Source organism: Schistocerca americana, chromosome 5 (genome assembly GCF_021461395.2).
Source record: "Schistocerca americana isolate TAMUIC-IGC-003095 chromosome 5, iqSchAmer2.1, whole genome shotgun sequence".
Taxonomy (NCBI): Eukaryota; Metazoa; Arthropoda; class Insecta; order Orthoptera; family Acrididae; genus Schistocerca; species Schistocerca americana.
This window is the reverse complement of record NC_060123.1, coordinates 58,360,914-58,378,136: the sequence shown is the minus strand read 5'-3', so window position 1 is coordinate 58,378,136 and position 17,223 is coordinate 58,360,914. Positions and strand designations below refer to the sequence as shown.

General features: G+C 43.9%; 1 protein-coding gene across 3 annotated transcripts in view; it reads right to left on the bottom strand.

Annotated features, from left to right (window-relative positions):
* Window positions 1-17,223, bottom strand: part of LOC124615784 (homer protein homolog 2) — a 374,488-nt gene that overhangs the window by 75,284 nt on the left and 281,981 nt on the right. For 2 of the 3 annotated variants that reach the window (XM_047143901.1, XM_047143899.1), the window contains exons 4-5: window positions 853-1,007; window positions 499-766 (exon numbers count right to left, since the gene is read on the bottom strand). In XM_047143901.1, coding sequence (XP_046999857.1) covers window positions 499-766; window positions 853-1,007 — 423 coding nt within the window. The remainder of the gene's footprint in view (window positions 1-498; window positions 767-852; window positions 1,008-17,223) is intronic. The other variant, XM_047143902.1, reaches the window with a different exon arrangement.

The window sequence follows — 17,223 nt, the reverse complement described above, 5'->3', positions numbered from 1 at the left end:
AATTGTTGATGTGACAATTACAAAAGAGACCTGCAAAATGAGAAATAATGAGATCTACCAAAGTACAAAGAAAATGTGAGAGTTACTACCAAAGAGGACGTTAGTCTTCTCTGGACAGTTTAACTGAATACCAGCAGGCTCAAGAAATTAAAATTACTACATACCTCAAAAAGAGCATTAGCAAAAACTAGCTCACAGGCTAAGAGATGTGCAAAATAAGAGCACAAGAGAACTGATAATAAGAGGCATAAACACTTTTATGCACAAGATACTACATACAGAATTCACAAAGCCAGAGAAAATGAGGAACAGTACATACAGAATTAAGGAAACGTTAACACAGACATTAAAGAAGTAGTAGCAGTAGTAGTAATAATAATTTTAATAATAATAATAATGACAAGATGACAGGAAGAACAAGAAGAAGAAGAAGAAATGAAGCAGTATCTGGGTGAGTGCAGTTGGCCAGCAGGAAGAAGAGAGGTAGCAGGCGCTGACCTGCAGGGCGCCGCCGCCCCCCGGCAGGGACTGGGTGCGCTGGTGGCTCTTGGTGTCGCCCACCTGGTTCTGGTTCTGGTTCTGGTTGTGACTCTGGTTATGGCTCTGGTTGTGGCCACTGTTCACTGGTCCGGACGAGGGCGCAGCAGCCACTACCGCTCCCGGTGGTGCTGAAACCGCCACGGAGTTGACTGTGGATCCGGGCCCAGGGTTGGAGGAGGCCGGTGGTTCCAGCAGCGGGCCGTCCCCGATAGGGTGAGTGTGGGACCTGCAGCCGTGATAAGGAATGGGCTCCAGTCACATTCCTCTAACATGGAGAGCATGCTGCTTCACCTGACAACTAGTGTTACGCACCCGGCGGCAGCAGAGGCTGTGGCACAGGCCCTGGCAGTGACGGGGGATGCGTTGGCGGAGGTGACAGGTGTCGCACCTGTTGCGGCACCGTTGGCCAGAGCTTTGGTTGCTGCCAGACGAGTCGCATCTTTCACCTCCTGAAACTTCTCGATGAACTGAAAAATAAAGTGTCGACACAATCACAAATCTTTCAATGCCTAGCTTTCTCATCAGAAAAATTACATGTATCATTAGGATTCAATTCCCAATCTGAAAGGGTGACAGTTTAAAAGAGCTATTACTTGATCCAATTTTAAATGAGGTAAGACTGTGAGGTTTCTTTCAAATCCTGCCCAATACATAATTATTCACGACAATTTTATTTGAAGTGAAGGAAAGGAGTAGTGTTCACCAGAGCTGGAAGCTGTTATTAATTTTTGTTTTAATTTAAGAGGACCATCTAGTACCTTCCGCCGTGGAAGTCGAACACGCGGCAGAACAAATGGACATGGTCAGCCCATAGAGGGCTCCGCCTCTGCCGCGGCTATTCCGCGCAGTGGCTCTCGCGCAGCGAGGGCGCCACCGCTAAGCCACGTGCAGACAGCGGCCAATAGCCGCTCCCTCCGGTTTCGTATATAGGGACCCACTCTGCCCTAGTCCAGCCAGTCTGGTACTTACTCTGGATTTCGTTTCTATCTCGGCAGTACTGCGTTCTGGTCGTTGCTCGTTGTTGACATTTGCCTGGCTCTGGTTCCGAGTGGATTTACGTTTGGTGTTTGGTGTTATGGTTTCCACAAGCCTCCGTTGTTATCTCTTTCTTGTTGTGTCGCCCATAGTCGGTCATGGTCGGTTGTTGTCAGTTGTCGTTGGTCTGTCATCCGACTCGTCCTCTGTTTACCCGGTGGCGCGTGCTCCACTGTCGGCGGCTTCCCTGCCTGGCGGCTCCAATCTGCAGCACAAGGCGTTCCCGCTGTTGGTTGTGGTTACTACAGACCATATTTTATCTTCATAAGACGGGAACCAATACATAAATGATATATTTTCTACAACAACCCATTATTCTGCATAGGTACCTAATTTATAAACTTTTATTCTCTCTCTCTCTCTCTCTCTCTCTCTCTCTCTCTCTCTCTCTCTCTCTCTCTCTTTCTCTCTTTTCCTCCTCCTCCTCCTCCTCCTCCTCCTCCCCCTACCCTCGCCCACTCAAAAGTTTGCTAACTGTGAGCATAAGAACAGAAATGTGTGTATATTCATTCACAAGTCTCCGAAACATTGAAATAGACTACTCTTCCACCATTGGCCATATTACTGTGAAAATGAGATAAAAAGGTATTAAGAGAAGAACAAAGGAAATCTTTGTGTTTACCAGAAAGCAGGAAGACCTAAACCAACTACAGAGGCCAAGGCAGAGCCATTTCAGATGCCATCATCGAGACTCCATTCGCATCCACTTCAGACGTGGGCACATTCCTCTGCACACCTTGCAGGGGGTGTAGCTGCTGTCCACCACTGCCCTATTCACTGCTGGTTTCTGTCATTGCAAGCCTGCAAGAAAACAAGCCAGTACATTTGTCCATCAGGAAGCACGTATGTCATTTTGTCTCCAGAATCTCCCAGCTGTCAAGAGATTTATAGGGCTTGGTACCACAGCCTGACACGAGGACAAGGATCCAGTGACACTTGCAGTGTTACACTATTGTCACAACATATAGGGGATGGGTAACCTTGACTGTTTGGAGGTGGAAGACTGCAGCTGAAGTGAGAAAATTGGTGGACTAGAGAGGAATATACTCACATTTTAGAAGAACATATGCTGCCAACTGTTCCATTTCTTCACCCAGCAAAAAAGCTGTCATAGGTGTTATTGAAAGTTTCCATACTTCAATGAACCCTCAGTTCCTAGGTTTACGCGAGAGATTGTTTCCTTAGAGAGAGGTGGATTCTGGGACTTTGCTTTGGCAGTTGACAACTGATATTTCAATTTTCCCTCCACATTTGAAATCCAATTGGTTCTAATAATTGTTTTCAGGGATGTGTGTCTTTCTGTAGATCTCATAATGTCATGTAATATATTTTAAAAAATGCTGCTGCTACATTTACTCTACGACCGTTGTTGACGCTTTCTAGTGTGCAGCACATACTTGGCCTATCCATGGCCGCCCTCTGAAACTCCATCTTTTGGTGCAGGTAGAGAAATCCGTAGCAGGGCTTATCATAGAACTGACAAGGTTTTAGGCTTAGATATTATACTCAGATCAGATGAATGGATCCCATCACTCATCAAAAATGTTGTTTCAGATTGCCATCTATCTTGAGAACCCATGAGTGACACTAGCAGTCTTCCACCTCTTTGACCAGTTTCGAGAAAGTCAGAATTAGTACCAGTTCACAGGGACAGACGTCACTAACACCACTGAAAGCACTGACAGTTGACAGCAACCTGTGCTTTGAACTGCTGCTGGGATGGCCTCCTCCACTTGACAGAAGATTCCTCCTGGGATACACACTGAGTTAATATTGCGTTACCTTCCACTTCTCATACACTGTTTCCCTAAAAGTCAAACTCTCTACAACTAACACCCACTCCTTTCTCCTCTGTGGATGCTCAAACTGTAACGAGGAGAGATCACTGCTTGAGCAAGAGAAGCAAAGCCTGCTGGCTCTGTCTTATTACTATAAACAGCATGCAGTCACATAAACCTTATCATTAAATGTATGTTGCTAGCCTTCCAGCCATTGGCCATAAATGACAATCCTCAAGAAATATCCAGATCTGAACACAACCCACCAACTACCAAGGTTCTCTGTGGGACCTGCCATTCCACCACCCAATGCAGCTCACACTGGCCAAATGAAGCCAGTCAACAGTGGCAAAAGCTGTTTCCACCTGTTCACAGATTGCAGCCAAGTCTCCCATAAAGTTTCAACAATAATCATAATCAACAACCATGATGCTTATGGCAGCATGAAGTTACACTTTGGTATTCACAGATATGAGCCTACTGTGAATACACTATTGAGCAATGAAGGGGAAAAGGGAAGGCATTCATCAGCACCACTTGGAAATGCTAGCTTCCACTCACAAACTCATAAAACAATAAGTTAATGAAAAAAGTACAAATGAAGTGCTGCTAAATTTCGACATATCTATTGCCCTATTGTCAAATGTCTTAAGGAAGGCTTCAGAGGGTCTCACTGCCTCCAAACCTTGTTGTTGAGATTGTTAAAGGGTGAAAGATAATGAAAAATAGTTGGTTTTTTGTGTCCTACCACTTTGGGGGGAGGGGGCAGGGGAGATCTTGCTTATATATATCCTGAACAATTTGTGGGGTCTCCTCCATGCAGAAGACATGCCCATGTAAAATGTGGGCTAGAGACGGTATATCTGTTGAAGGACTGTCTCCACTACTGGCTTATCTATCCGATTCAACCTGTCAGCAGCCACATCAGAATTCTTCTCATCTTTTCCTTTAATGATTAATGTAGACAGGCTGTTAACTAGTTAGTGTTAAGGCTGTACTGGAAATTTTTGTACAGTGATGTGTTTTGATACTATATTACTAGCACAAGAGTTCAAAGATGTGGCCATTTGCTTGTCTGCTCTAGTTGAGAGCATTGGGGGGTATGTTTCTGACCATGTGTGACTTGGAAATACTATATCAGCCAGCCTGAGGCTGTGCCTTCTTCTGAAATTACATTTCTAATTGTACGATGGCCTTGCACTGATGCCATTTCTGAGTGTTGTGACATATTTTCAGGATTTCCTTCATTCCTCAGCTCATTGTGTATCTATGCTGCATGGTTATGTGGTGTGAAAGGGCTTTTTTGCATTTTTGGTACCAACCAATTAAATGAATGACAGGCAGAGGGTGGGGCCCATTATCAGCATGTGGAACTGTTCAGGCATGAGGAAGGCACTGAGTTTGAAGTTAGTATACACTCAGTTGCTCACAAACTGCCCCCAAAAAGCCTTTTCCCTCTTTAAGGTCAAAATTCAGATATGGAAAAAGACAGTAGTTGTGGTGTTGGGTATTGGGAGTACGTTTTCCATACATGGGTTTTGGGAGTATGTTTTCCATACATTCAACATACAACCAAGCCTTGCTTCTAATAGGCATCATCCATTTGTTCCTGGGAACAAAAATCTTTCGGTATGTTTACATCATTACATTAATTTGGTGCATGTGAAGCCACATAATTTGACCGGTTTTGTTTATTTACAAGAAAATTTGTTTTGTAGCCAACATTAAAGTATTTATTATAGTTGTGTGGTCCCTATAACCCCCTATACATTACATATGTGCTACACTGAAATGTTTCTTTGTATTATTCTCAAAGATTCCATAATGTTGTGTGAAATCTTGCTAGCAGTCATGGCCCCAATAAACACAGTCATAGTGACAACAAATTACACAACACATTAACAAGAAAAAGTTTATTGGCAGTCTCAGCTCAATTCTTGGCATTGCTACACTTGTAAAATAATCTTAATAAGGGTTTCGAACTTCGCTGTGACCTGCAGGATTGGGTTAAAACTGTCACTACTCCAACACCAGTGATAAATACCCTCCAAAAGTATAAATGCATTCAGAAAGGTTCAGATTCAATCACTGGGTTGGAAAATGTACTCTGCTAACAGTCAATATGGTGTCTCTGAATGGTTTCTTGCAGCTTCTATAGAAGTCTCCAGGAAGACAAAACATAACAGCAGTCCATAAGTACTTGGGTCGAAAGAAACACCAAAATCACAATATTTACATACAAACAAATGACCTTCATTACTTTTAGTTAACCCTTCCCAAGTCCACCTTTTCCATCAAACACGATTTCCATCAAAACAATAGCTTCACTATTTAATATGAAACCTGTTGCGACCAATCACGTGCATATGCATGTGCATTAGGCCACAATTCTGGCCTATAAATCCAGAGATGACCAATTAGAATTCCACAAGCGCACGCGCGCGCCCACCCGCGCCCACAACCACGTGCACACAGGGATGCACAGTAATTGTTTATAAGCCTTCTGTACTGGCTACATCTCACTAGCTGTCAACTTGAAATATGCAACACTTGTAAACATCACTTCAAAAAACAGTGAATAAAGCGACTTCTAAAAATCTTCAAGCACCTGCCCAATGAGATTAAATGCCTGGGAGATTTAAAAGTTAAATTTAAATCTAAGCTGAAAAAGTTCCTTCAGGGAGACGCTTATTCCAGAGAAGAAATTTTTTTTACAAACATGTAGTATATTTATATCATTAAGTGTTACACACTTATTTGTTTTATTAATCTAAATATTGTTTTCCGTTATGTGAATGCAGCCATAAATGGTCAACATGTAGCAATATTTACATACCAATTGCGTTAATATTCTGTAAACTGGCTCATTTCATATAATTATGATATAATGTGTAAAGTGACAAATGGAAGATGTTACTAACAAACCAATCAATCTCTGCACCCGATTTGTCTCCAGCCAAAAGGGCTGCCAGCTGTCTCTGGGTTTCAAAAGCTTCCAGCAAGTCCTGAAATTGTAACATTCAGGCCTTTCAGCCAATTAAGCATCCCAAAAAGAATGGTTGGCTTTTGACTGAACTGCAGGGGTTCACATTTATCATTCAATTTCCCACAAATAGCATTTCTGGAGTATGTTGCTTCCTGCCAGGACTTTTCGTTAATTATTATGAACATGTTTGACAAAGCAGAACCTGACAACCTAAACACATATCAAAGATAGCTGAGAGTTTGTATGTGTGCCAATATCGACTGTGGAAAAGATAATCCGGCAGCTGCATTCCAGACACTGTATTTGATTGCTGGATGGTTGGTTGGGGGTGAAGGTATTATAAAGTGAAGTCACCAGAGAGAGAAATTATCTGGAGTTAGCAACGATAGACAAAAATTTTACTGAATAATAAAAGTACGTAGGAGTGGTAAAATAGACATCTGCAGTCAGAGAAACCTCACACAAATCTGACCCCCTCCAATCTAATGATGTGCAAAGACAGTTACGGAGTAAAGAGTGACTTTTTACTGAGAGATTCGAAACAGCATAAGTGAGAAGGCTAAATACATAATGAACATCAGTTGGAATCAAAGCTGTAAAATGTGAGAAATAATCAGCATGTGTATGGGTGTAGGTAAATGTCTTCCAGGGGTCAGCATGGAACAAGACCTGCCCCCCCCCCCCCCCCCTCTTAACTGTCTCACTCGACCTGTTACCGTCAAAATGTTAAAAATGGGAATGACACCCATCACCTCAGAGAAAACATGAACACCTCTTCAACTGTTCAACTGTCCTTTTGTCATCAGATTATATCAAGGATAAAAAATCCTTTAGGTTTTGCTCTTTATCAGAGTGCTATCCCTAAGTGTAAAATAAGGTGTAGCAGAAAAAAAGGGCTAATTGCATCTAAAAGCAATTAAAACAGAAAAAAAGAAGGATGACTAAGGCAGTAATAAGAAGAGGTAGGGTCAAGGATCCCCTCACCAAGCAAGTGGCAGGGGCACTCCAAACCCAAACACACCGAACACTGTCCAAAATTAGTTTAAAAGGTTACAGATGAGTAACTTGCTCAGATAAAAGAAACAAACCTGTTTGACTGTCCATATGTCTTCCACCAATATTAGAACCAAATAATCTGGAAGACCACACTTCCCATGGAGAGCTAGAAGGAGTGAGCATTCCACCAGAATGTGAGCTACTTTCTGTAAGGTTCCACAGCAACAACATAGCGCTGGTCCATTACATTAAATAAAATTGTGTGTTAGTCTGATACAACTGACACGAAGGAGACATAGGACAGTGGATTTGTTCTAGAAGTAACGAAAGGAGGAGTGCCTTGCAACAGTCATCTCCTTGATAGTGTGGATTTAATTACAGGGAGAAGTAGCCCACCAGAAACTGGTCCATATCCGAGTGAAGGGAGGTCTTATTTACACCCATAAATCTGCGCCTAGGATAGTCTAAGGGAATGTTGAGTGAGTAATCACTTCACTTCACTAGCCAAATGGGTCAGACAGTTCATTCCCTGTGATTCCCATATGACTAGGAACCCACAGAGAGACAACTAAGCAGGCAATCTGACAAAGGCCAGAGAGAAAATCATGAACAGCAGATATCACAGGATGACAAGAGTATAACTGATCAACAGCTGGATAGTGCTCACTGAGTCGCTGTGAATAAAAATGCAGTTGAGGGCAGCCCGTTTAATAGAACTTTGGACTCTGTTAATGATTGTTAACTCTGCCCAATCACACTACATATTCCTGGCAATGAATGTTTTTCCCATCCGCTGGGAGAAGTAAAAGTATGCCCCATCCCATCCACAGTTTTAGAGCCATTGGTGTAAGTGACGGCAGCACTGCGACTCTTCTGAAGGACTGAGGGGGATGGACATCAACTGAAGCTTTGTGTCCTCAAAATAAATCAGTCCTAATTCATGGTCTGGGTACTAGCCAAGAAGGGGACGGAGCATGGCAGAAAAACATGGTGAGCACATTCTATGTAGGTTAGGCACCATTCCCGGCAAAGGGTCTTTAAGCACGTTCTATCCCACATAAGGAAGGGTGACAGGGGTCTCAATACCTTTCCATCAAAAAGAATTGGACAAGTTGGATGCTTAGGAAATTGCTGGATGGTGGCTGCATAAGCAAGAGTTGACACTATCATAACTGAGGAGTCAAGATCTCCACTTCAGCAAGGAGGTTCTCTACAGAGCTAGTCCAGAAGATGCCAGTGGCAGTCTTACTTCACAATGATGGACTGGGTCCAATAATTTTAAAGTCAAAGGTGCCACTGAGCCATAAAACTGGCAACCATAGTCCAACTGGCACAAGACTCAGGGCCCAGTAAATAGGGTGGAGAGTAGCATTATCCACACCCTAAGGGGTGTGGGCAAGGAAACACAGAGTATTAAGCATAAGTATGCAGTTGTTGAACATGGAGCAGCTGTATAAGCTTTTTATCAAAAAACAGTTCCAAAAAGTGGGACTGTGCAACAGCATCAATGTGCTGGGTACCCAAGTACAGCTCTGGGTTTGCAGGGACCATGGCACAATGACAGAAATATATGACTTTCATCCCACAGGAGAGAACAAGTAAGCCATGGGAAAGGGTCCAAGCAAAGGTCCTACAGACTACTGCTTGGGACTAGCATTCAGGTGAGGCTACAGATTGGGAGATGCTTCAAATGCAAAAGTCTTCAACATACAATGTGGGGGTAACACAACTGGCCTAACAGACGCCATTAACCCACCGATGGCAAAGAGAAAGCGTGTAACACTTGGCACAGTGCTCTGCCAGATGCCATTTCTTTGGATCCATGAGGAGATGAACGATGTACCAACTCTAAACAAACACAATCAGTAGGATAAAGATTGGTAGGAAGCCTCTAAAGCCCATGATGGAGGGCAAGTAAAATTTTATGAAGCTAAGCAATGCCATATGCATTATAAAGGTAAAAAAGAGTTTAAAAGAGAGTTTGAAAGGTACCTCAAATTGGCTGATCGTGAAATAACCAGATTTGTGTGGCATTTGGATGTGATAATGGCTCAATGTTGGACTGCATAGGAACAAGAGGGTAGGCATATTTTTCATCACCAAGGTTCTGCTCAACCACATCTGACCACCACAAAGGAGGATCGTCAAGCACTTTGTAACCCCTTCACATCTACACCTGCCATATGAGAATAGGTAATGGACTCTCTGCAAGATTCTCTGTCATCACACATTATTAGTTGAATACTAAAGACTACGTGCAGTCAGATTACAGAATTAACAATCTGAGTGTAGACAACCATTAATGCCTTAACACAAACAGCTGCACTTGGAGTGGTGCCACGATTGGGCACATGGACTGGTGATGAATGACATCACATCTTGCTCAGCAATGAATCATCATTCTGCTCTACCGCAGGTGATCCTAGTTGGCAAGTATGTCGGTGAACTGGGAAGAGGTCCCATTCTTCCAATGATTTGGAGAGGCGTAGCAGTATTACACATGGTGTCATGGTGTGGGGACCTATTGGGTATGACTTCAGGTCATGGCTGTTAATGATTGAGGGAACTATGATGGTACAATGGTACATCACAGGCATCCTGCATCCTCATGCGTTACCTCTCACGCAAAAGTACTGTGGTGCCATTTTTCAACAGGACAATGCCCATACACACAGGGCACTTAACTACGAACTGTCTGTACAACGATGAGGTATGGCAAGGGCCAGTGAGACCCCTAGATCTTTCCCCAACTGAACATCTGTGGGGCCAGCTCAGATGCCAACTTCATGCCAGTTCCAGTACCCAGGATATGAAGGACTAGGTACAACAGTTGTGGGTCAACTTGCATCACGAGAGGATACTATGACTTCATGATTCCCTTTGCAAACAAATCCATGCACATATGCAGACCATAGGAGTTCTTTGAAAATCTGACTCGATTTTTTTATCATTGAAATAACATCACATACACACTTAATGTTTCATTCCATTTCCTCCTCCCATTCTGTATATTTCACTTTTTGTCAAGCAGTGTCTAATTCAGACTAATGGGAGATGGACAAGCGGACATTTTCAATATGTATTTTATACTTTCATAAGGTAGCCAAGTAAGAAGAGAATGCTGATGCTGTTGCTGATGCAAAGTGGGCTGCATGGTGTTCAGCAAGGAATGACACATCTGCATTGATACCATCCTGAAGAAAGAGACCTGGAACAGCTGTTGATCTATGAACCCTGGAGGACTATGTAGCCTGACCCATACTTGGGATGAAGAGGCATGTGTTACCAAGGATGAGACATAGCACTCTCAGCATTCCAGCTTACTGTATTTAATTAGACAGCAGACCTTAGCATGGAGCACTTACAAGTGTTAAGACTGATCTGTGAAGGATGTCAATCGAATCGTTGAAGTGCCCTTTGATGAGGAGGAGGAGGATATTAGTGTTTAACGTCCCGTCGACAACGAGGTCATTAGAGACGGAGCGCAAGCTCGGGTTAGGGAAGGATCGGGAAGGAAATCGGCCGTGCCCTTTCAAAGGAACCATCCCGGCATTTGCCTGAAGCGATTTAGGGAAATCACGGAAAACCTAAATCAGGATGGCCGGAGACGGGATTGAACCGTCGTCCTCCCGAATGCGAGTCCAGTGTGCTAACCACTGCGCCACCTCGCTCGGTTCCCTTTGATGAGCTTTAATAGTTATTGCCATGTCTTTGGTCTACCATGGCATGGGACAGCAGCAGAGGGAGCCTGTAGAAAGGAGAACAACAGTTCCAGTGGCGCAGGCGTTCCCATTGGAGACATCTTACACCACATCATCAATGCTACCTGACACAGGGCACAAAGTCAATGGCATAGATATGTAACAGCAAACAGGCTTAAACAGGCTTCTTCAAAAGCCCAATGTGGCAACTGATCTCTCACGGGTGATAAGGAATTGACAGGATCAATGGAAACTGGTTACTTATCACAAAGGTCACTGTGTAGCAAGCACTGTAGCAAAGACACCACACTGGGAAGAGATGGTAAGCTTTATAGCTGAAAAGATTACAAGTGGCACTACAGTGGGTAGGACAATTGTAACTGAGGAGATAAAGATCAAGATTGGAGTGAAACTGGTCAATCAGAAATCCCCATCCAGATGACATGGTACTTCCCTATAGTAGGTGGTGCACATTTAAATCGCCAAGTAGGAGGAAAACGGGAAGGGTGGTGTTGGACTAAAGAGGTCATCTCACAGTAAGAAACTGCTCTGCCTGAAATTAAATAAGCATTACAAATGGTAATTGCTGGGGTCATTTGCACTCTCACTGCTACTGCTTCTACTGTTGCACAAAGCAGAATCCACTCACTAACGATATCTGTGTGAACCAATGCACAGACCTCTCCAGATGCTAACTCAGGCCAGTGCAGTTCCAACAGAATGCACAGTAACTGTGAAGGTTTAGATAATGGTTACCATTGAAATGTGTTTCTTGGATAGCAACACAAAACACAGAACAGAAGGAAACTAGTTGTTGTTCTGGCAGGTGACAGTAGTATCCACTGTAGCTCCATCAGATCATCACGATAAAGGTATCCTGGTTAGGTGTTAAGGGGCCAGGAAAACATAGAATTGATATTTGACGGTTTACCTGACTGATCAAAAGCAGCTTTAGGAAACTGGTTCATAAAACCCGGATATGGGAGCTGCACGTAAACTTAGTAAATGTGAACAGTGCAGGGCTCAGTTAGCAGCTATCGAATGAGCAACAATGACTGCAGTGGACACACAACCCTGGCTGGATGACAGTCACAACCAGGTGGTCACAATACAATGGAAGCAAGCTACTGTGAAGGAGCTACTGCTGGAGGTAGAAGGCTGTTGATACACAGATAATTAGTCTGATATTTTAAGGTTTGACGAGGCCAATTTTGTGTGTTTTTATTATCTTGTATAAACCTGCAAGATTCTTGTATAGAAATGCATGATTTACCTCTGTCTGCTAGTATGACAACATTTATTATTGCTGCCAATTTCGATTCTCTATTACCACCATCAGCATCATTACCATCATCCTGATGGTAGGTAGTTTTAATCGGAAATGGTAGCAATAGTAGTATTCACGGTATATGGTGGCACTGAAATATTACTTTCGATAAATATCTGCAATCAGTGGGCAACCAAACAACTGAAATTTTGTAAATACCAAGGATGTGCTGAGACCTGCAGGTTTGATCAACCTATGGCCCCACAATCTACATCAGATAGTCAAGGATACCCTAGTAACGTGGGTTGTCTGCAGAGGCACCTGACTCACATCTCAGCACAAACAAAAGAGATTACTATGCATGAAGAACTGCCTAATCACTCTGATGAGGCTTTGTGGTGTCGTCTGTCTTCCCCCCACTCCCATATCGGTATCCGAGATGGCCGCCGAGAGAGATACACAGGTATATTTCTCCACAAAAAGTTCTTATTTAAGAGTAAAGAATGTTAAATTCAAATTTATTTTGTTTTGTATACTTGCTGTAGAGCCTGTTCTTGTTACACAAGCGAATATTCAGCGTGCCTATTGCAATTTTTCTTAAAAACAACTTTTGTCGTTTGAAATCCCGAAGGTAACGAAGTAGGATGAATTTTTTGCGTGACAAACACTGAAAATTGTACTTATGTTCCCTTAATACTACAAATATTAATTAAAACATGGTAGCTACCAGTTTCAGTATCTTTTATTCTCGCCATAAAAGTTTCCAAGTTACACTTTTCAACACATCTCACACTGTTTACCAGTTAGATGAACGCGACCTAGGCCTAAACTTTCCGAATTCAAACATTTAAAAGTCTTGGTACCGCGAATTTCATAAAAATACATTCTTTGTAATTATATCTCTGAACCAGTACACAAATAGCGCGCATACAACCAATCTCAAGTCCTTGACAAACTTGCATTCTTGAAACATAGTTGTTCTTTTTGAAGCTGACACGTGTGGGAAATGTGTGAGCTACTGTAGGGCAGTGAGGAGCAGGACTTGTTGTCTATCTTGTAGGATATATTTTTACTGGGAGGGATGCAGCAGAGGACATATGGAAAACAGAAGAGCCGCTCTCCTGGAACTGCAGCGTATGCAGTAGGAACATTTTGATTGAGGAATAGGAAAGGAAACTATCCCCTTCAGGTACAGTTGTAGGAAGCAAGGCAGGAATTTATCAGGATCAAAGGAGACAGAGAGGGGGGGAGGGTGGTTGGGAACTGGCAGTTGGTAGAAAGATATGGGAAAAGAGAACAATATCCGATAGTTTTATTACCAACACAAAAACAGGTATCTATCATGGCCAAATTACGTGCAGAAGAGCTGCAGGTGGCTGTGCAGATGCCGCCCCTCCCCCGTCTTCCCGTATTGGAGAGAACTGACTTGATCAATTCTCAATAAAATATTTTTTTTTTCTTTTTTTCTCCTATTGAGAGGCCAAGTAGCTTGGACACTGGACAGCCGTCACAGCATCACGCCTTCAGCGTGGGATATTAATGTGTTTGGGTTCTCACAGTCAGGATTGATGAACAACGGATGCCTTTGGTGAACTTTGTTCAACTGCCTCCGCCAACTGGGTGGCGCGGGATGAATTACGTGTTGCTCTTGGCGCGGACGCGCAAGTAACTGCGCAGAAGCTCAGCTCTCTATTGCTCGTCGGCACTAGTCCTGTTAACACATTCCTGTTCCACTCTCCTGTGCCATGACAGATTTTCGTGAGCTGCACTTCGAGTTCCCTCGGTTGCCTCGCCCCTTCACTAAGCACCAACGTGTATCCACATTCAGCACAAAACCTCTTCAGGGGTAAGTTTTTTGCGGCAAATACATTGTTAATTTGATCACCTAACTCTAGATGCCCACAACCTCTCCACTCATGTCCACCTGAATAAATCTGGTGTAAAAGTGGGATACATCTCAGCATCCGGTCCGGAGTAGTGCTCCTTTTGCAGTCGGCTGCCAGCAGTAACTCGCGTGTTAACGATGGACGAGCGCACGGCAAAACTTTTTGGTGCGGCCTCTGGCTCAGGGTAGAGCCGTCGGCGCAAGGACCGTGCTGTCGAACGTCAACGTTGAGCGCGCCGAGTTCAACGTGCTGCTGAACGCTCAGGAACGAGGTGCGCACAGTAAGTGGGCCCCAATGTGGTAAGCGCGATCGCAACGCCCTCCAGCGGCAGTTGTCGGCTGCATCTGGCTCGTAGATCACACTGTTTACGAAGTGGACGGGCGTAAAATTCCCATATTAGCTCTAATAAAATGCACTTTTCTCCCTTGTCCATATGTTAGTCAGGTTGTGCTGTCTACGGCAAAAAGGAAAGTACCATGTCCAGTCAGTACGGACATCGGCTTGTGAAAGTTCCATTACAAACAGTGCGCAACAGTAGTTCACACCAGATAAACATTAATTCATCGTTCTCACTTTTTAGTAAAAGCCTAAGGTCATTCTTGTTTGATCAGTTCCCACTTCGTAGCAAAATCTCCAAATGTGAATTACAAAACTCAAAAGAAAGGAAAAAAAACACGAAAATATCTTACTGCAAGTAGTGCAAGGTGGCCTGTAACATAAAGCCAATCGAGCAAGTGAAGGGAACCGAATGAACTCTAATATTATAGTATGCACTTATATTGAACTAATAAGAAAGTATCAGAACCTATTAAAAAGCTAATATTAGAAGAAAAGTATATCGGTTTAGTGGCACGAGAACCACCAACTCTTCATATGTTCGCTTTGCAACCGTAACGCTACTCGCTACACTACCGTGACTGCACGTGTTAAGAGACCGGATCTAGCTTGTTATGATTTCCTGAAAACTATACTACTAATTGAAATTTAATTATAACAAATTGTACCAACAACAATGCGTTTTTAATGGATCCTCAACATGCTGCCAATTTCAAATGGCCTACTCTCATAATACTAAAGTTACAATAATTATTTTACCACGGATATGACGTTTGTCATTTTATTACAACGTACCATACAATTAACGGAGGGTTTTCGAGTGCTTCCCAGTTTTCTGGTACTCAGAAACGGTATACGGGCTTCAAGTGGAAGCCAATATGGCGCCTCACAATTCTGCACCGAACGGAAATGGCGTGCATGTGTCGTAGCTGGCGTCCTGCCATCTCATCGGTCAACGTTCAATCGCACGTTCAGAATATCTGACATGTCAGATATTGCTCTGCACGTTCGGAGATACTTCCCTACGTGCTATTCCACGCTATGACTTCAGAAAGTCGGCATGCTCAACGATCGGCTGCACGGTCCGTGTATCGACGGCTTAAGCCAGCACTGTGAAGCGCGTGAACCCCACTCCTGCTACGCCGCACATCCCCAGCGTGGAACCTCCGGTGCACATGTGTATGTGTGACTGAACTACCCTGCCGTGCGCGGGCCGCTTCGGTGGCACTATGCCCGCTGCTGTACTCGGCTGTTCTGGCCAGCCGTCTCGTCGCCGCCGGTTACTGCCTCTCTACCACTTGACGCCCGTTCGACAACTTCTTGCTGTCGGCGTCAGGGCGGTAGGCTCTACAGCTGTGCCTGCACCATCACGACGTGCCACAACGCTCAACACAAGTTTTTTTTTTTTTTTTTTTTTTTTTGCGGCTTCCAACTTCTGAGGTCATCAGTCGTCAACACCACAGTCTTCATGCGAAGCAGTTAACGTGTCGCCAGCTCCTGCTTTTGCATCATGTCGCCGGTCAATGTGCGAGCCGCCTAGCACCCTGAAAAAGTATGGAGCCTTTGCCAAGTAAGATTGTTGTACTTCGTTACGGTATGCTGCAGGGCCATTTGTTGAAACCATGCGTCCAAAAACCCTACCTCGAGGTGAAACCACCTCAGAGAATGAGGATAAAGACATTACTGATTCCCTGCACCAAAGACTTACCGATGCTACGGTCAAACACAAAGAGTTGGAGGAGAAAAATGCTGAACTGCGAAAACCAAGTAGCCCAAGCCACTATGGAAACCATGATAAAGATGGATTTCAACGTCCAAGCTCCCCTTGGTGAAGCTGGGGGAGTCTAACGCAGCTCGGCTACTGTCGCGCCTACCCCCTCTACTACTGCCAGTAGTTTTTCCATAACTGCATTCCCTCTTTCTCAGGAAAGCCCACTGATAATGTGGAAACCACTTTGCAAAATGAGGGTGATGCGGGTCGAATTTACACCTGGCCTGACACTTTCCTGTAGAATGTGGCACGACTGAAATTCGCTGAAGATACAAATGTCAGATTTGAAACCCTGGCAAAAGACCTTCTGACAGTCGTAGCGTTAGTTACTGTTGTGACAAACTGTCCAGCCACAGCCAAAAGAAAGGGCAAGTTTTTAACCAATTTGCCGGCCGCATTAGAATCGTCTCATTCAAAAGTTATACCCTTCAGTGGGACACAACCCACAATGACAACCTTCTTGAAGAAGCTGAGGTGCGTGCAATTGATGTCTTTATCCGCAGCATCAATCTGCAACACGGAGAAGTACTTAAGGTCGCCTCTCGCATCCCTGCGTGAAGCAACTGGACACTTTGTTGCTGCTCTAGCACGCAACAGTGAGCCGCGCTGCGTGTTCATCAATGAATCTGAGTGTGGCTGATGCAAACGCGTCGATCATACGGCTGATTCGTGTGTTACCTTACTCTTCCCACTGCCGACGCTTCGGACACTTAGGAATGCACTGCCCACAGAACTGAAACACACCAGTTAACTCCCTACCGTAGACCACCTTATTAATGGACGCACAACCTGAGAGATTTGATACTGCTTACATAACATTATGTCTTACTTTGACACGTCTAACACAGAGCAGAAGCTCTCTAGATCGACCCCCATGTTAGGAACAGTTCCTATCTTCGCCCATTTCCTCTCGGCTTGCTTTAATCG